The 18,094-nt window shown below is 48.5% G+C and overlaps 9 protein-coding genes and 1 non-coding gene across 10 annotated transcripts; 4 read left to right on the top strand and 6 right to left on the bottom strand.

Moving 5' to 3' along the window:
- Positions 1 to 1,191: 1,191 nt before the first annotated feature.
- BDV37DRAFT_290690 (putative neutral amino acid permease) lies at positions 1,192 to 2,921 on the bottom strand (the record flags this gene model as incomplete). The annotated part of the gene is made up of 4 exons (XM_032088773.1): positions 1,192 to 1,377; positions 1,429 to 1,804; positions 1,883 to 1,963; positions 2,031 to 2,921. The coding sequence occupies 4 exons, from the start codon at positions 2,919 to 2,921 to the stop codon at positions 1,337 to 1,339; spliced, it is 1,389 nt and encodes a 462-aa protein (XP_031944702.1). The 3' UTR covers positions 1,192 to 1,336.
- Positions 2,922 to 4,182: 1,261 nt separating this feature from the next.
- On the top strand, positions 4,183 to 5,175 carry BDV37DRAFT_290688 (ClpP/crotonase-like domain-containing protein; the record flags this gene model as incomplete). The annotated part of the gene is made up of 2 exons (XM_032088772.1): positions 4,183 to 4,514; positions 4,575 to 5,175. The coding sequence occupies 2 exons, from the start codon at positions 4,183 to 4,185 to the stop codon at positions 5,173 to 5,175; spliced, it is 933 nt and encodes a 310-aa protein (XP_031944701.1).
- A 241-nt stretch (positions 5,176 to 5,416) lies between these two features.
- On the bottom strand, positions 5,417 to 7,167 carry BDV37DRAFT_279915 (bZIP transcription factor; the record flags this gene model as incomplete). Its single annotated transcript, XM_032086437.1, has 4 exons — positions 5,417 to 5,514; positions 5,568 to 5,636; positions 5,686 to 6,802; positions 6,856 to 7,167. The coding sequence occupies 4 exons, from the start codon at positions 7,165 to 7,167 to the stop codon at positions 5,417 to 5,419; spliced, it is 1,596 nt and encodes a 531-aa protein (XP_031944700.1).
- A 442-nt stretch (positions 7,168 to 7,609) lies between these two features.
- BDV37DRAFT_279914 (acyl-CoA thioesterase) lies at positions 7,610 to 8,481 on the bottom strand (the record flags this gene model as incomplete). Its single annotated transcript, XM_032086436.1, has 2 exons — positions 7,610 to 8,350; positions 8,404 to 8,481. 2 exons carry the CDS (start codon positions 8,479 to 8,481, stop codon positions 7,610 to 7,612), a joined length of 819 nt encoding a protein of 272 aa, XP_031944699.1.
- Positions 8,482 to 8,942: 461 nt separating this feature from the next.
- Positions 8,943 to 10,283, bottom strand: BDV37DRAFT_279913 (uncharacterized protein; the record flags this gene model as incomplete). Its single annotated transcript, XM_032086435.1, has 3 exons — positions 8,943 to 9,351; positions 9,408 to 9,991; positions 10,047 to 10,283. The coding sequence occupies 3 exons, from the start codon at positions 10,281 to 10,283 to the stop codon at positions 8,943 to 8,945; spliced, it is 1,230 nt and encodes a 409-aa protein (XP_031944698.1).
- A 14-nt stretch (positions 10,284 to 10,297) lies between these two features.
- BDV37DRAFT_240911 (putative MFS multidrug transporter) lies at positions 10,298 to 12,983 on the bottom strand. Its single transcript, XM_032081118.1, has 6 exons — positions 12,713 to 12,983; positions 12,559 to 12,653; positions 12,172 to 12,495; positions 11,965 to 12,120; positions 11,552 to 11,913; positions 10,298 to 11,488 (listed from the first exon to the last, which is right to left on the bottom strand). Exons 1-6 carry the CDS (start codon positions 12,864 to 12,866, stop codon positions 10,939 to 10,941), a joined length of 1,641 nt encoding a protein of 546 aa, XP_031944697.1. The 5' UTR covers positions 12,867 to 12,983; the 3' UTR covers positions 10,298 to 10,938.
- A 267-nt stretch (positions 12,984 to 13,250) lies between these two features.
- BDV37DRAFT_t46 lies at positions 13,251 to 13,324 on the bottom strand. Its single transcript has one exon. It is a non-coding gene; the product is annotated as a tRNA-Val (tRNA).
- Positions 13,325 to 13,928: 604 nt separating this feature from the next.
- On the top strand, positions 13,929 to 14,257 carry tfb5 (TFIIH complex subunit TFB5; the record flags this gene model as incomplete). Its single annotated transcript, XM_032086434.1, has 3 exons — positions 13,929 to 13,947; positions 14,006 to 14,157; positions 14,207 to 14,257. The coding sequence occupies 3 exons, from the start codon at positions 13,929 to 13,931 to the stop codon at positions 14,255 to 14,257; spliced, it is 222 nt and encodes a 73-aa protein (XP_031944696.1).
- A 1,014-nt stretch (positions 14,258 to 15,271) lies between these two features.
- Positions 15,272 to 15,769, top strand: BDV37DRAFT_269179 (Hsp20/alpha crystallin family protein; the record flags this gene model as incomplete). The annotated part of the gene is made up of 1 exon (XM_032084315.1): positions 15,272 to 15,769. One exon carries the CDS (start codon positions 15,272 to 15,274, stop codon positions 15,767 to 15,769), a length of 498 nt encoding a protein of 165 aa, XP_031944695.1.
- A 268-nt stretch (positions 15,770 to 16,037) lies between these two features.
- BDV37DRAFT_240900 (enoyl-CoA hydratase/isomerase family protein) lies at positions 16,038 to 18,082 on the top strand. The gene is made up of 4 exons (XM_032081117.1): positions 16,038 to 16,273; positions 16,330 to 16,715; positions 16,777 to 17,405; positions 17,527 to 18,082. The coding sequence occupies exons 2-4, from the start codon at positions 16,609 to 16,611 to the stop codon at positions 17,634 to 17,636; spliced, it is 846 nt and encodes a 281-aa protein (XP_031944694.1). The 5' UTR covers positions 16,038 to 16,273; positions 16,330 to 16,608; the 3' UTR covers positions 17,637 to 18,082.
- Positions 18,083 to 18,094: the final 12 nt, after the last annotated feature.

Below are 18,094 nucleotides of genomic sequence, written 5' to 3'. Positions count from 1 at the left end.
ACGAGTATACAGGGGCGTGTCAAGTCGTCTGTAAAGCCTGTATGTAGTCATAGTCTCTGGTCAAGACAAGTCTATCAACTTAGACCATCGTCCACGAAGCAAATGATGACCAGAAGAATTTTTCGGATATGGGATGAGAGGATGGGAGAAGAAGTACGAGAATATGCGAGTGGGTCAATTGCATCTCATGCATCAAATGCCACTAACACCACCCAAAGGGGCACTATGATGCCTCTACCTTTGCGATACTTTACGTCTCCCCTCGTAGACACTGCTTAGATAAGGAATTAAAGAACGAGTTGGTGGTTCAATACGCTAGATCCATCGCGTTTTACCTATCAGCCTTACGTCTCGGTGACCCGTCCCAACAGTCTTCACCCGACACCGTAAAGCATGGAACGGATACTTAAATGCATAGCTATAGCGGTTCTTCACGCTTTAAGGATTCTCGCTTGAATAATGCATTGCCAAAAAAAGACCTGCGCTGGTGGAGCCAGAAGGGGGTAACGGTTTGATCGACCTGATTCCACAAGGGATAGACCCTGATTCAGCCTTAACTTGGCACTTATCTAGGGTTATTTAAGCATTAGTATTACGTTACGGAATGCTATTCTCTGGTGTTTAAGCTCTGTTTCATCCAGAATCCACAGACGATGTAACCTTACAGCAGATAGTCAGTGAGTCTATGCAATGTATCTTCAACGGAAATATTTTCCATTACTCAATCTTTCATAATACCATCAGGGTACATTTTCACCCTCGTCAACTATACCAGTTTAGTGCGGTTTCAAGGAGCAAATGTATGGTTACATCCTGCGACGGGTCGGTGGAGTCGTGAAGGATTCGACGTGGAAATTAATCAATAACGTCTGTCGTGGAACTCCTACACTTCATATGCCCCATCTGCACCCATGACCATTGTTTGTCTCAGGCATAGTGGGGCGTATAATTCTCTCGTCGTACTATAGTAGATCAACAGTAGAAAGTTCGGTCAAACTAAGGAACAGGTCAGACACGTTCCGGCAAGGGCTTCCTAGAGCTTAGGGCATTAAAAACCTATAAAAGCCTTGTTCTGGTGCTCGAGAACACATTACATAGCTACATACAGCTTTGCCTCGCACTACCAGTTACTGTATAGTGTTAAGGATAGCAATGGTTATAAGAGTGAAAAAGGGAAAGAATCCAATGCCGGAGAATACAGCAAGCTATGTGAAACGCTGCCAGATACACCCGAAATTCAACAACTATTGATGCAGTACGTACTCTATGTTACTGGGAAGTAATACGTTTTTTTTTTTTTTGCTGTACCTGTATTTAACATAGAGCCAATTACATCTCAGGACGAATTTGAGTTATCTGCACAGCTGAATGCCGATCCTTTCAAGTCAATGTCAGTAAATACTTTCCTACGGGATAGCCAGCACATACCAATAGTTCCGGAACTGTAGGCATCAATAATCTGGATAACGACACCGTACGTCGCTCCAACCAGAAATAAAAGCCCCAGAAGCACCAGGCCGCAATGAAGAATGAACACGGCCTTGTGTTTCACAGTACCATTCTTGTAGTGCCAGTGGTCGTATAGCCACAGCCAGCCCGGAAGGCTCATGGCGAGGGGGGCAAAACACACGGAGCCAATAAGGGCAATGAGATAGTTAAAGATTGGAATCGCCTCCGCCAAGATGAAGGAAAGGGCACCGAGGATGACAGTGCTTGCAATCCAAGTACCCCAATGGACGACTGTGTTGGCCTGCAGATGCCGCGAGTTTCCTAGAATGCGTACGAAAACATACTTGGCCGCCACCTTCAATGTTGCCATTCTGAGTCAGTCGTCTAATAAAATACATCTGGTTGGTGAAGGGAGACCGTTGAGAAAACGTACATGCAGGTACAGCGTAGCGCTCACGATCAATCCCACCAACGCAACACCGTAGGACACCATCTTTATCGTTTGTCCTGCACTCTATATGACATCCGTTAATAAATCCTCCTCCATGGAACTCATGAGAGTCTGGGAAAGCAATACGCACCCCCAAAGATGGGCTCGCCACCCACTTCCCACACCAGCGATAGACAACCAAGCTAAAGGCGAGGTACGAAGTGGTGACAAGAGTCATACAAAAGTATAGCGGCTTCTTGTAATCTTTTGGGTTACGCATCTCCGAGATGACAGGCAAGAAAGCACTGGTGCCGGCTGATGACACAAATATCGTGCAGGAGGCGACCATGCCGGCCGCAAATCCAGGATTATTGATTGCCACGAAGCCTAGTTCATATGGGCCCTCCTGAGGTGCAGCTGCTGGTCGGTCTCGTGTAGTTACCCCAATCACAACGATTAGTACAGCGGCGTAAATAGAAATAAAGCCAGCATAGGTGAGCCAGCCCACATGCTGAAGTTTGCGCATGGAGGCGGTCACGATAATGACAACTGTGGCAAGAAATGACCACCAGACAGTGCATGCGGCATGGTGCGAAAGGGCATTCAGCGCGGTCGACACACCAACAATGCCACTTCCTGTCGCCAGGACATAGGCAATGATATACAATAACCCCGTTGCCTCCTTCGCAACTATACCTCCGACAACCTCAGCCATGTCAGCGATCGAATGGCAGTAAGGGTGTTTTGTGCGAAAGTTGCCTAGAATGACAAAACAATAGGTATTGAAGCATCCCCAAGCCACGATGCTAATTGAACCTCCTATGGCTCCCAGTGAGTGTAGCGCTGATGGCAGTGATAGGACCCCTGTCGCAAAGAGTATTTTAATGAAGATCACACCCGCATTGAACCACCCAACTTGACGGAAGTTGACTCCAATATCAGTCTTCTTGAAGACCTCTTTTTCCTCGAATACTGACCAATAGGGATTTGTTCGATCGCCATCATACGCCGTGCTGGCCTTGCCCTTCTTGTTGTCCAGCATGGGGAGGAGTTTGGTCCGTGAGAGATGGCTTCGCTAGACGGGATGGAGTCTGGGAACTGTGGATGGGCAGACTGTAAGAATAAAAGATAAAAATAAAACATTTCATAGGGAGGAGGCATCAGTCTTGTCCTTATTCTTCTATTTTGGCCTAGCGAACACGAAATATGGTGCAGGGAGGTAATGGATGATCCTCCTCAACGGTCAAGCATGGTCGTTACTCTAGTTCGCCAAAGCTTAACGGCCTAGGGTTTTAGTAGCTCACGGGGAGTCACGGCCCACTTAATGACAGCAACAGACAACATCCCAGCCCGCCCGACTGGCCCACTCAGTGGGTTGCCTAGGAATTTGCTAGGGTGATAATTTGATATGGTATGATCATTGATCAGCGATATGCCATCCATTCCTTGTTAGTGCCAAATTAGCTTTAATAGTCCAAGCTACAGGAAGTGGGGTCTAGTAAGAAGTCCAGAGCCCAGAGCCCATCTCAGAATGACTAATTCGAGTTGAAGCATTAGCAGAATCGGAAGGATGATTCGATAGAACGGTGGGGTCGAAGACAGACAGAAGAATTTCTGCCCCTCGATATTCTCAAGGGAGCTGAAATTGATTGTCCGGATCCTGAGAGTGGATCTCATTGGTAAGATGTGACAAGTTAATGTACCGGTTTAATCCAGTCCGGAGAGTTGCTGCTTTGCCCGAGAACCATGGAACTACAGAGCCTATTGGTATCTCTCCTTGAATTATAGACATCGGCTACTACCCAAGCTAGTTGTGAAAACTTACTTACCTTCTCATTATCTCTCTACAAGGTTACAGCCTTCCCTTAGTTGAGCACTTTATGTTCTGAATTTCTACTTGCACCACAGTACTCTCCTATCTTTTTACATATCACCTCCACAAGGGGGCCAGTGAAAGCACGGCCCATACATCAAGGTTCAGTAGCAGGGACAGGCTCGAAAATATCTTCTGTGCATAATTAGTGAAGCTATCCTGAACTCCTCTGCTTCAGGTTTACCCCAGGCGTTATACTCTTATCAAGGCCGAGGCTCGGATAGCAGCCTTGCACGACTTGACCGATTACATTATCTCGGCCATAAGATGACTTCAAAAAACATGGGATTCCTAGAACTACATTACTACTCTGTGATGATAATGTATACAATGGTCTATATCAATGTTTTGATTGTCCCAAATCTTGCCCTGCTCTTTTCCACTTATCAGAATACCGCACTACAGTATCAACACCCAAGCATCAAACAATATGACAAACACAACGAACCCACCAGAGTCCTATGAAGCCCTTCCTTTCAAGACCATATCTATTTCCCATGTCCCAGAAGCCTCACCCACCGCTACCAAGGTAGTCATCCTAAAATTAAATCGCCCGCGCCAGTTCAACGCCGCGACAGCGGAAATGATCGAAGAGATAGTGGCGGCATACCAATACTTCGATACCGATGACCGCGTCAAAGCAGTAGTTGTAACAGGATCAGGGCCAGCATTCTGCGCTGGCGCTGACCTCCGAGTCGGGTTTTCTACACTGATCGATGATCTGAAGAAGGATCCCTCGAAGATCGAGTCCCACAGAGACGGGTTCGTATTCCTACAACTATCATATATCCTTCACATAAAGCTTTTCACTAATATAATCAGAGGCGGGCGAGTTGCCCTAGCAATTCACAACTGCTCCAAGCCCACCGTAATGGCCATCAATGGCCCCGCAGCAGGATTCGGAATCACCCTAACACTACCCGCAGCAATCCGAGTAGCCTGCGCAAACTCCAAAATCAGTTTCGCTTTCTCACGACGCGGACTAGCAATGGAGGCCTGTAGCTCCTTTTTCCTGCCGAAGCTGGTGGGAATGTCGCGTGCGCTGCACCTGGCGACGACCGGCGCAACTTATACCGCATCTGACCCATTGCTGAGCAACCTCTTCTCGGAGGTATTGCCAACTCCGGAGGAGACTGTTGCCTCGGCGGTTAGAATTGCTGGAGAGATTGCCGCGAGCACATCTACTGTCAGTACAAAGGTGATGCGTGATTTGATGTATAGGGCTCCGGGGAGCGCGGAGGAAGCCCATTTGTTGGAATCGAAGGTGTTTCTTGGTATGTTGATGTCCCGAGATAGCGCGGAGGGTATGAAGAGTTTTGTGCAGAAGAGGAATCCCGAGTTTAAGGGAACTATGGGTCACGATGCGCCTGTTGGTTGGCCGTGGTGGGAAGCCGTTGACGTTGCTTCGAAGGCTAAGCTGTAGACTGCCTGTTCCGAGGCCAGGTAGCGCCAGGCCGAATAGATATTGCGCATTTATATGTTGTCACATAATCTGCTCCATTGCGCGTGTAGTTATAGTCGAATATCGTCCATAGTGTATGATTCTATCGCGTTAACAGTTCACATACAGCACTAGAATACCACAGAGAAATATGTTTATAGGAGATATCGAACAACATATTACAATGGTGGCACAGTTAAGTCACAGGTAAGTAGTTATTCTCTTATCGGTGTATCATCAATGCAGTTTTGAAGGCTGCTTCGACATCAGTCCGTCTGAAACTGGGCGCCCGGCCGAGGATAACAACCCCGCGGAGTAGCACTGACGCATGTTAGCACTAACACCTAACAGAATGGTATGAAGGATCATCATACTGCTAAGAAACTGTTCAATATCGAGCATACGACTTTTGAGGCACGCAGAGAAAGTCGCGATATCGGTTTCTAGGCAATGTCAGTGCTCTGGATCTCGTCACATCTGCTTTAGCTATACCTTCGTGAGAGTGGGAGTCAAAATCATTTATCGACTGGTAAGCGTCCATATCTCCAGCTTGTCCGTGTGTTTCAGTTGACTGCGATATCTGACTACTCCGTTGATCATGTACGGAAGGGAAGAGAGAAGACGCATCCAGATCCACCCCTTGTTCTCTTAGGAATCCCTCCACATCTCTGCAATCAAACCATTCACCGCCATATCCGCAAACTTCTAAGAATTTCTGATGATCTGGCTGTTGGCCAACTTCGCCCATCCCTCCTAGAGGCTGGAACAGTCCGAGGACTCGTTTAGGGGTCCTCGTATTAGTAGGATATATGGGGTTTCCCAAAGGATCTTTCCTGGGGTAATGTGTTCCAACTCCCCCGATAGAATAGAGCGGAAGGTTTGGTATCTCCAATGCATCTTTTGCTCCGGCACTGACAAGTTTCCGGAAGTACGGGTACATCTGCGTCCGGTCTTGTATGCAGGGAACCAATCTGAATACTCTGTAAACCTCAAGCGGGTGGGATCGTGCGTCAGTGAACAACCGAAAGGCGTACTCCAGGCTGTAACGCTGGAGTCTCCGGCAGAAATCTTTTTCTTGGAACGAGTATGTGTAATGAGTGTCTTTGCTGTGTAGTCGTGCGATGTGCTGAATTCGTGTTGAACGGCTATGCGATTTATCTTCCAGTTCATCACTGAAAGACACATGTCGAGATCTCTTCTTCACGGAGCCTACCGCAGACTCCTTATGCTTCTTATGTTGAAAATCCTCCAAGCAGCCACAATCTATCTTAGGAGTATCTTTAATAGCAGGGTCATTGTACATGGCGTTATGTTGTGAAGTATCCTTATCAGAATCAACACTTGAGGGGGTACTAGTCTGTGTCCTTGGGTGTGTAAGGCGTTCAGAAGTTGATGCCAAAAGATCACTTATGCAATCGAGGTGTCTAACGAGCGCAGGATAGCTCGATTTTATCTCGGACGGAAACGCAGCTTTATAGTCAGCGACTGCGGTAGCAACCATAGTAAGCCTGTCCTCCAGACCTGCTGCACGTTCCTTGGCCTTCTCAAGAGCGGCTTCTTTTTTGAGTCTGTAGGTTCGTTGAGCGCGTCGGATCTGATCTCGACGATCCTGTATCTGGGTCAGCTTACATTGGCTTCATGCGAAGTCTCCCGCAATCATACCTCTGACAGAACAGCCCCACCACTGCTAGCATCCATTCTAGGTCTCCCCGCACTTCTTCGCACATGCAATCGAGATAGCACCTTTGGCATACTGTCTGAGGGGGGATCCTGATTAGCTTTTTCCGTGGGGGACTCCGAGCTCTGAACTGCGGGCGACGAAATGATCTTCTCGTGTCCCTCGCTAGGAACTGCCACAACGTTAGACACGGGCTCCGGCTCCACCGAGGCGCCTCGGTCGGCTGAGATATACCGGCGAGCCGAAAGTACATCTTGTAAGCGAGAGGCCTGGCGAGTTTGACGCCGGTTCTCCATGTTGGCTAGAGGCCGTGCGCTCGGCTAATGAGTAAGAATATGATTCTGATAGTTTAAAGTTTCTATTTGGCCATTAGATCAGTCATAAGGTGGAGTGCATCGGTTCGGTACGTTAAGTGCAGGAGAAAATCGGGAATTGAAGGGCCCGTTGCATCAGAAATGAGAAATTCTTATCTGGTTGCGGCGATAATGTAATCTCGATCGCCTCGGCTTCCAACCGGGCCAACGGTTGGGGCAGATCTTCGCCGTACCCTAACTTTATTGATGAGAATATCTCCACTTGACCCAACAGCATCTCCACCGGCTTAATCTGATGGCAAATGTTGTCAAAAAGACTACCAAAACTCTGTCCATTCCTCTCCCTCATCTATCTATATATCTCTAGTCTATGCTTACTTTATAGCTCACTATGAGCGTCATGTAGCACTAGCCAGTACCCTACTCATCGCCACAGGAGATCAGTATACCGACCCAGCACCTTAGTAGCATCCCCATCAAAAGTATTATGCACGGCATCCCATCCGATCTTCAACTGCGCAGCTTCCAAATCCCGCTTTCTCCGCTCTTCAATCCCGCTCCACGTAGCCACTCCCTCGCCTTCAGACATACTATCCTTAGAAGGTAAAAGACCACATTCAACAAGCATCTGCTCCGGCGGAAAAGTCTTACGCCCCTGCTTAAACACATACCGGGACGCAGCGGATGCGAACACCTGTTTCTCCGGCGATGTATCGGTACCAGGCTTCGGCCGTGTACGGTCCCCGGGTGTATTCGGCTGCAGCAAGAACCTGCGATGGGGGAATGCGCCTCTCTTCACAAAATGCGACACAATGTAGATCCATTTCTCGTCCCAGCTGAGAACCCGGGACCAGACTTCGTACGGCTGGTAGGGCTTAATCTCTCTGCGGAAGACGATCTGCACTCCGCTCAGGATCATGACTGCAGTCGTTGGAGTAGGGCGGAACGACAGGCGTTGGCTGAATAGCAGGAGACTCAGATTGCCGCGGGAGATGTCGAGATCGGTGAAGTAGGTCGAGTTGGACTTGTGGATGTTGTAGTCGCATTCTGTGAGTGGGGATCGCATGCGATGGACTGCTGGAAGAAAAAGGCATTCTGGGCTGAGTTCCTTGTGTGTGATTGGGGTTATGAAAAGCCGTGTGATTAGAGCTCGAAGGAAACGAATCTGCTGGGATGTTAGATTGGAGTGCATTAGTGCACTATGGGTGTGTTACGCACAAACCACACGAAGGGTAGGTTTTTATATGCAGCGACAAGGATGCACAGTGTAATAAGTATCCAGTTATCAAGTATCATCTTGTCGATAGTTCTAGCAAGAGGCAACTTGCTCACCAGAGAAGACCACAGATGACAAAAAATTCTTAGAGAGAGGATACTGGCTTCCAGGGCTGCCCACTATTTATCGGGAAAATGAAACGCTGCTAGAGTCTTTTGTTGGGACTCACCAACAACATTGAGCGGGTCAATGTCAATTCCCTGGTTGGAGAGGATAACCAACGAATGAGTCCTGCTATTAGAATTTCTCCTATCGGATTTCAGTCTTTATTAGTTTTTTATTCTGTTTTCGTTCTGCCTATAGCCCTATATCCACTCTCCTAGTCCCAATTGAATGGATTATTATGACTTTGCAATAGTTCATCAGCTGTCAACAACTGATAACTTAGTAAAGCGCACCGAATTCAGTAGACAACGTAGTACTTTCTATTCCGTAGGACGCAACTGAGTTCAGTCAATCTTATCACTAAGTTCTATCAAATTCATGCATGGAAAGGGCATCCAGCAGCATAATTTGTTCCTTTCAGGCTCTGGAAAATAGCCTCCATCTCATCCTGTCCTCTTTTCTCCTGCGCTGCAGGGCCAATGGTCCGCAGGTCGTACCCTGACTCCTTGTACGAGTCAGCCTCTGTAGGAACAGCCCCATTCCCAAAGAGCCGTACTAGAAGGGCCTTTGGTCCCCATCTGTGCTTAAAGGTGGGTTTGATATACCATGGATGCTCGATCCAGAGATTCCATGTATACAGCCCCGTGGTCGGATCGGGGGAATCACTCAAAACATGCACAGCTTTGGAATCCGGTCTGGGCAAGCTGAGATAACGCAGTATGAACTTTCGCACCACCAGAATACTCTTTGCGAATATAGAGACGAGAATGCCTGGCTTTTCAAATCTTCACCTGGGGTTAGCAAATAGCTCTAACGGAGATATCAGACGCGAAAAACTCACCCCATACTTATTCTGCTGTGTTCTTCTAATTTGGTGACGACAACGCTTTCGATCAATGGCTTTAGTGGCGCAGGCATATTGCATTTGGCCAATTCCATCAGTCTCCGGCCAATGTACCGTGTCGAATCTGTCGGTTGAGCTGCTACCTTCTCATATGCCAGCGTCCAGTCATACAGTTCCTGGGTGAAGTGTATTCCGTCCTTCCAACCAGTCTCATGAGAAGGAAGGAACGTGAAAGGGATTTCCATAGCATCACCCAGAGCCTTATGGAACACGCCAATGGCACATCTCTCTACATCTGTCAACCGACGCCATTCATTCCTATCAACACCCCTGACGATATCCACAACCGCAGAGCCAAGGGTATGCAGCATATCTTCATCCAAGATTTTACCCGCCTTGCGATACCGAGCATGCAGGTAGTTCATCCGTGCAATTCCCATTAGATGGGACTCAGAGCCGGGCTCCCTGTCGTGAACCTCATTGAGGACCACCTCGGTATCCGCAGCCCGTTTGGACGCATTCTTCTCGTTGAGCTGGCGGGTGGCCACGAACAACTTAGTCATTGTAGGAATCGACCCGGTCTTGACCCTTGCATTAGCTTCGATTTCCCACATGATATTGTATAAGAGAACTCACTTTCAATAATGATAGCTTCATGGCGCTGTGCAGGGTATACGGGAACTCCAGTTCTCGCAGTTCGCGGAAGATCTCATGGGCTTCCTTCACGGTCATGTTGGACAGAGAACGCCCGTTGAACTTTGCCTCGATTTTGCGGGCACGTTGGAAACGAAGCCGCTTCACAAGAAGTAGGTATGGCAGCAATACTGCCGCCGCAATTAGAAGGCGAGCAGGCGTTATGCTGAAATGGGCCATGTTGTTAATCGAGAGCATGTTGTCGGTAGGTCTGATGGACTCAGAATTCTAAGTTACAGGTTACCGGCGTTGGCAACTACGTATTGCAGGACTTTATTTATCATTTTAAGGTTCATTCTCTTTCATATGAGAGCCCAAGGAGGGGAGAAAACCGTTGAGCCGAAATTGATGTTGAGATTGTAATAATCAGATTTTGCGGATATCATCCGCCGAGATAATGTAATCCATGCAAATGGCCATCCGCACTACCTTGGTCGAATCTACACCAATATGTTTTCCCATGTGTGCATGTTATGCAGGCATGTGGCATCACGATCAACTCTGTTCTACCAGCATAAACTCATTCGGGGGTGGTTGTGTCATAGTGCCCGACTTGACCTAAACTGTGTCGAGTGGATGGTTAGCTTGAGTACCTTTGTATGGACTTTAGCCACCTTCTCTTACTTATACGATCACACTCTTCATGGCTATGGAGTATATGTTTCAAATGATGACTACCTCTATGCACAGCTTGGGTAGGATTCGCCACTGTACGAAAGGATACCATCTTTCAATGTATCTGGCCGCTCAACAATCCCGAACAGACATAAATTACCCACCGAGAAACAAATTCATAGCAATATATACAGTCTTCGAAAAAGAGAAAAGCGGGATTCTACTCCCGGTCTCCAGTATCCTCGAGATCATCTCTTACTTTTCCATCATCCCGGGCAGGTCTCCAGCCTGTGCCCGCTTGGGCGACCGTTGCTGCCAGGGCCAGAACACAGCTTCCCAGGAGCAGCGTTTTAACCGCTTGTTCATAGCTCTGTACTGCGACTAACCTTTCAACCCCAGTTAATCTCTTTACCAGGGCCGGGCTACCGAGCAGCTTGCGGATAAGTTCATCCCGTTCGGGTAGACCATGGGCTGCGAAACCGGTCTCCAAGGATGTCTTCAACTCGCGTTGGAAGAATCCTCCGCCAATGGCAGAGCCAAAGCTTCCCGCGAAGCCTCTCGACATGGCGATCAGGGCGCTCACGACATAATGCACGTCTGGTCTGGTGAGATGCAGTAGATGGGATAAGCTGTAGTTCATCAAGGCGCCGGCCGCAAGACCGTCCAAGAATGTCACGGCCAGATAGACGATAGTAGGCGAGGTAGGTGTTGAGAGAATTGCGAGGACGAGGTTCGCCAGTGCAAACGACAAGAAAACGATGATATTCGAACTATTTGTGTTTGAAGGAGTCAGCAGGGGTGATAGCAGCAGGGCATGGATCGGTAGCCCTCACATATAATAACTTCCGGTTTTGCGAATATGCAACCAGCCTACAAGAAGGCCTCCAAGACCAAAACCAGCGTTTGTCGGCACTAGGATCAGGCCGGCAGAAGCCGGGGACCAGTTTCGGACGACCATTGCGTACACGGGTGTGAAGAAGAGAACTGACCAGCGGGCCATCATTGAAGCAAGGCCTGAGAGACAGGTCAAGACAACACTTCGCATGCCAAGGACTTCTACCGGGATTATGGGCTCCGACGTAAATCGGGATTCAATCAACAAAAATACGGCGAAGGGGACAAGGCACAAGATCAACGGTACAAGTTGAATCTCTGGCGAGGCAAGGCTGAAGAGAAGCAAGAAGACAGAGATACTCTATGGACAGTCAGCAGCTGCTACCACGTTAGCTTGCCGATGTGTTCTTACCAAAGCTAAGGCTCCGCCATAGTCGACTTTAGCCAGTTTCCGTACCAAGGCACGACCCCAGAGGGGCTCGTTATCCGTTGAACTAGGGGGTATAGCAAGGTACTGAATAGGGCCCAGAATGAGGCAAAGTGGCGCTTGAAACCAGAAGATAATGCGCTGGTGGAATTTTTAGTGAGGGTCTTGAGAGAAAGTATTAGGGCAACCTACCCATCCAAAGGCCGGCGTTAGTAATCCAGCCAGCACCGCACCGGTAGAGACACCGGTCGTCATGCCAACATTGATCAGCCCAATGTATAACCCTCTCCGCTTTTTGCTGGTCAGGTCAAGTGTAAGGATTATTGTTGTGACCATTATACCGCCGCCTCCACATCCAGTAAGTGCCCGCCCCAGAAGGAAGACGGTGAGATTTCCAGCAGCTGCGGTGATGAAAAGACCTATCGATAGAAGTACACAAGAGAAGAGAACGTATACACGGGGAGTAAATATTTGGGAGAGTCGACCAGCAAGTGGGGTGACACTAGACAGTGCTATCTACCGATAAAGGCGGGTTAACTCAGAGACTCTGCACAGGCTATTACCATGAGCTTAACATACTAGATAGGCTGAAGTAAACCATGTTGTTTCTGAAAACGCGTCTAGATCTGCTGCAATATCCGACTGGGCCGTTGTCATCATGGACATGTTCGTAGCTATGATCGGGCTCAGTCATTTGCAGCCCCAAGGCGGTTGCATGCTAGGTCGGGAATACCTTGGGTGAAGAGGAGAAGTCCCATTGCCGACACAATTGTAAAACCTCTGGGGAATGAGATAGGAACATTGCTCTCGTCTAACTCGGCCGGCGAATTATTGAGGAGAGGCGTTGCCTCCGAGGGCAATTCCTCCGTATGTTGTTCTGCAACCATGGTATAAGGCTCTGAAAGACTGGAAGGTAGTCGGGAGGAAGATCTCGAATTTCCCCTCAATTGGGCATATATCGCTACCAATTGAGATGACGTGCAAGAAGAAGATTCACACGTGCTTTTCTGGGGAAATATGCACAAATACTTAAATAAGCACTACGGGATGGCGCCGGATGTGCATTTATAATCAAGGCCGGAGATAAGATAATCAAGGATCAACAACGGTTAATAGGTGCCAAGATACTAGGATGTACCACGGAAATAGACGTGGGGTACTGAAAGGAAATGTGTTGCATTGGTAGAAGAGAATAAAAGGAGAAGATGGAAGAGGAGACAAGAGATAGATGCGTAGAATCACTAGCAATGGTGCCAAAAAGCAAAAAGCAATGACCAGACTGGGGCTCGATCCCAGGACCTTATCGGTGTTAACGATACGTGATAACCAACTACACCATCCGGCCGATTGTTGAAAACCTGCTATGTAGTTAATAATATTAAGCTAGCAAATAATCAGAGAGACGCTGGACAGGGTTCAGTCTTCCATGTAAGTTTTTGAGAGCAATTGAGGGGTTAGAGGAGTATTTTCTGGTTGGATGTATTTGTTAAGCATGTACTATATGTTAAAGATGGCTAGAGATCCTTACACAAGGCTCTGCGATGTGGCGACCGGTAATCTTCTATATCGCACTGTTCACAACTCAAAGATATATATCTTTCTATAGGCCATCCTACCCTATTTCACATCCCCTACAACCAAAATGCCAGATATCCCAGAATATTGGTACACTAGGCAATATCCAAGTAAACCATATTAAAATAAATTCAAAGAATGTATATATGCCCAGAAATCTATCTCTTGCTAGATGGAATATGCCTCTACAGAACGGTGAGTCCATAGCATAATCTTGCAGCCTTGGTGCCTGACACGGTCTTGGCGGTAAGGCCGAAGATGTTCTGCAGATTTTCTCCGCGATCATTGTGATCTTATCGCTTTTGCGACTTGCTACACATTTACGCACCCGCTGGATCAACTACTGGATTTGTACCGCCCTATAATCTACCAAAATGCCACGTGCTGTTCGAGGTATGCGCATATGGCCTCTACCATCCCTTCCGACCGAGCTAACATGAGGTTCCGACAGGAGTCCTGATCGAATGCGATCCATCCGTGAAAGCCATTATCCTGAAGTACGACGAAGAAAGACACGACTACATCGTGGAGGACCTAGATGATGACCGCCACCTGGTTATCAAGGAAAGCCAACTGCAAAACCTGAAGATCCGGCTGGGAAGGGTATGCTTCAGAAGACGGTTCGGTTGGTGACTATACTGACGACGCGCAGGAACTCGATGAAAAAGTCATGCAACCCGATGAGTCGGAATCCGATGAATGAATTTGGATATTTCAATATATCTCCATCGCATTGCATCCACACCGACGCCATCCTTTGGTCGTTATACCCGGGAGGGATGAGGATGATTCGAAGTGTCGTACGACATCGCGACCGTTCTACAACTACCAAAAATCGAAAGAGAACACCTCCATATGGTGAATTCACGAGGCACCACGTATGTCTATCATGTAATCGGCCAATGACTCACCCTGGCCAACAGGGCTGATACAAAGGAAGATTTGGTCCAAGGAAGTGGCAACGATGGGCTCAGTGCTTCCCATCACATTGTCTCGGATCGGCATCAAGAGAAAGGCCGAGGAACTTCAAGCTTGCCAACAGTATTGATTGTTACTTGCTTAGTGCTCGCATAGAACTGGAGTTGACGTATAGAAGATCCTTCTATGTATTGATCTGGCATGGGATTCCCTGTTTTTCAGTTCTTTGAAAGTGTCCAGAACCAGGTGACGAGTGTGAAGAGTGTACAGTACTTTCTAGATATCCAAACTACGAATCGCCATCTAGAGGTCCCACAGCCAATCAAATCGAATCGCACTGCAGACGTCGTATGATTGAAGGTACGGGCTATCCAAGGGTCAAGGTTCTAGCCGGACGGAGACTCCACCTGGGGAAGCGCAGTTGCTCCAGCGGTTCCAACGGCGATCGCCATCACGTGACAACATCGAAACGCCCAGAAGGCTCCCGCACCAACCAGAGGCGCCCAGTGGAAGCTCGAAACGTCTCGACACCTCAGGCACCGTCCAGGTCATCCTGAAGTGATGCCACCAGCACGTCAGCTGTTGGTGAATCGCAGTTTCTGGAACATGGCTGACAAGACATATAAGGGGGCACAAGGCCTCGTCGAGTTTGCACTTCTCTCCATCAGAACAACAGCAATCAAACACAAGAACAACAGCAATCGCCTACAAACCAAACACTTCTTCCACTACTACTTCTACCAGAACAAACCTGCCTCTACTTACTCTTCTAAACACCCTACCTCAACAAACCACCAAGATGTCTCTCTTCCGAACCATGCCTACCGCTGGCGACTTCTCTCCTCTCTTCCGTCTCTTGGACGACTACGACACTCACCGCCAGAGCCGTGGCCAGGTGTCCAGCGTGCGCTCCTTCGCACCTCGCTTCGACGTCCGTGAGACCGACGATGCCTACCACTTCGACGGTGAACTCCCTGGCATTGCTCAGAAGGACATCGACATTCAATTCTCTGACCCGCAGACCCTCGTGATTAAGGGCCGCTCTGAGCGCGAATACCATACCCCTGAGGCCGGCGAAACCAAGGAGGCGGAGGGCGAGAGCAAGGCAGTGACCAAGGCCGAGGACAAGCCTCGCTTCTGGGTCAGCGAGCGCTCTGTCGGCGAATTCCACCGCACCTTCACCTTCCCGTCTCGTGTCGACCAGGAAAACGTCAAGGCCAGCCTTAAAAACGGTATCCTGTCCTTGGTCGTGCCTAAGGCTGCTGCCTATACTGGCAAGAAGATCACCATCGAGTAAACGAGCCGCGAGATGAAACGAGTTACGACCTAGCATGGGAGTTGGGCAATCAGGTTGAGCATCATCGACAGTGATAATTTCCCGTTTGACTTTTATTTAATTCGACCGAAAAAACCAAAAACCAAAAAAAAAGTCTACCTCAGTCGTTGAAGTTGAAGATGTTGATTCGTTTTCATTCCTTTGACTCTGGAGTGTGATGGTGGTGGATGATGGATTTGCTGGCATTTCTTAATTCTGCCTCTTTGTACTTTATCAGTTCACCGTCTAATTAATTCTCTATTTGAACTTCTCTCCAGTAAAGCTCTACAAACGTAGGAACACCCGTAGTAACAGACGAATTATACACATCTGACTAAGCCACGTGAATGCCAAGCCGCATAAATGATTATGTGATCAAATGACATCATGTGCATTTCCCCTCTCGATCCAACTCAATGCAAGTCAACAACACAACATGTAGACAAAAGTATGCAGACACATACACCATGAACATGAACATTCCAAGTATGACATACACCATAAGTACTTATAACTACCCCATCCACTGAATTGAGTAATAGCCTGGAATGCTCCGATCCATGGATACGACCACGAAAGCGTGGACCATTTCCGTGAACCGAGGCATGTGAAGTTCAACCGACGGTTATCAGATCATCATCTTCGTTCCAAGTCCTCCAATTCTTCTCCTGCATATACCCACATTGTTGTACGTATCAGTATATTGGCACTGTATATATCATTCCAATCTATATCCTTCATTGTACAGCCCAACAGTCAACCCTTGGTACCACCAATAACACCAAAAACCACATATCCCCAACACAAACCAGCAATCCAAAATGACGACCTCCCTAAACCCCAAATACTTCAACATAACCTACCCCCAAGAACATGTCGCGCACGTCGAGATCAACCGTGCCGACAAAATGAACTCCTTCTTTGAAGCGTAACTCCAACCCCAATTCCAAAAAACCCTGCCCAGAAGCTAACCACACGGAAAACAAAAGCATGTGGCTCGAACTCCACACAATCTTCAACCACCTCTCTCACTCCCCAACCGTCAGAGCTATCGTCCTCTCCGGCGCCGGCCCCAAAGCCTTCACAGCCGGATTGGACGTCAAAGCCGCCAGCCAGGGCCTCCTCTCCTCGGACGACGACAGCCAAACGGATCCCGCCCGCAAAGCCTTCCACCTGCGCCGCCACATCACCTCCTTCCAGGATTGCATCTCGGCTATCGAGCGCTGCGAGAAACCCGTCATTGTGGCCATGCATGGCTTCTCGCTCGGCCTGGCGGTCGACATCGCCACGGCGGCCGATGTGCGGCTCTGTGCCGCGGACACCAAGTTCGCCGTGAAGGAGGTGGATATCGGTCTTGCGGCGGATATCGGGACGCTGAGTCGGTTACCGAAGGTGGTGGGGAATTTTGGGTGGGTGAAGGAGGTGGCGCTGAGTGCGAGGGTGTTTGGGGCCGAGGAGGCGCAGCGGGTTGGGTTTGTAAGTCAGGTGTTTGGCAGTAAGGAGGAAGTGCTGAAGGGGGCGCTGGAGATCGCCGGGTTGATTGCTAGTAAGAGTCCGGTTGCTGTGTTTGGGACGAAGGATATTCTGAACTGGAGTCGGGATCGGAGTGTGGCGGATGGTATGTTTTCTTTTTCCTTTTCCCTTCTTTTCTTTCTTTTTTCTTTTTTTGATATATGTCCTTCTTGTTGTTGCGTTGGTGCTGGCTAGGGTTTGCGAAAGTGTGCTGACTTGCTATTTAGGTCTTCGGTATACGAGTGTCTGGAACAGTGCTGCGCTGCAGACGAAGGATGTCAGTGCGGCGTTGCTGTCGGGGATTCAGAAGAGGAAGCCTACGTTTGAGAAGCTGTGATCATTACCATCGATACTGCTGTAGATATCTATATCGGGGTAATTTGCATGGGACTAGATAGTACTGTATCATACATCAGACCTATTGATTGACCTCGGATACCAGCCTCTCTCTACTCAAGAACAACCATCCTACACCCTGTACCATATAACTACTAGAAGACTATACCTACATCCCCTCGGTCCAAAACACCCCGAACTTCCACATCCCCGAACAATAACCCGTTGGTGGAAAAAACCAGCAAAGGGCCTCGTATTGCTCAAGGCGGGGCCACAAGGGCAGCCCGGCAAGCACGTCACTCGAGTGATTCTTCACGGAGCGGATAAGCTTCCCCGTTTTCCACTAATAATATATGCGGGGGAGGGACGGGGCGTCGGTTCCCACAAATAGAACCGCGGGCTAATCTATGCACGACGGGGGTACGACGAGATCGACCCCGAGTACTGGTTAAACTATGT

This window comes from Aspergillus pseudonomiae (assembly GCF_009193645.1).
Source record: "Aspergillus pseudonomiae strain CBS 119388 unplaced genomic scaffold BDV37scaffold_11, whole genome shotgun sequence".
In the NCBI taxonomy this organism is placed as follows: domain Eukaryota; kingdom Fungi; phylum Ascomycota; class Eurotiomycetes; order Eurotiales; family Aspergillaceae; genus Aspergillus; species Aspergillus pseudonomiae.
Note: the sequence above shows the minus strand (reverse complement) of the source record. Positions and strands in the feature narration are given on the sequence as shown.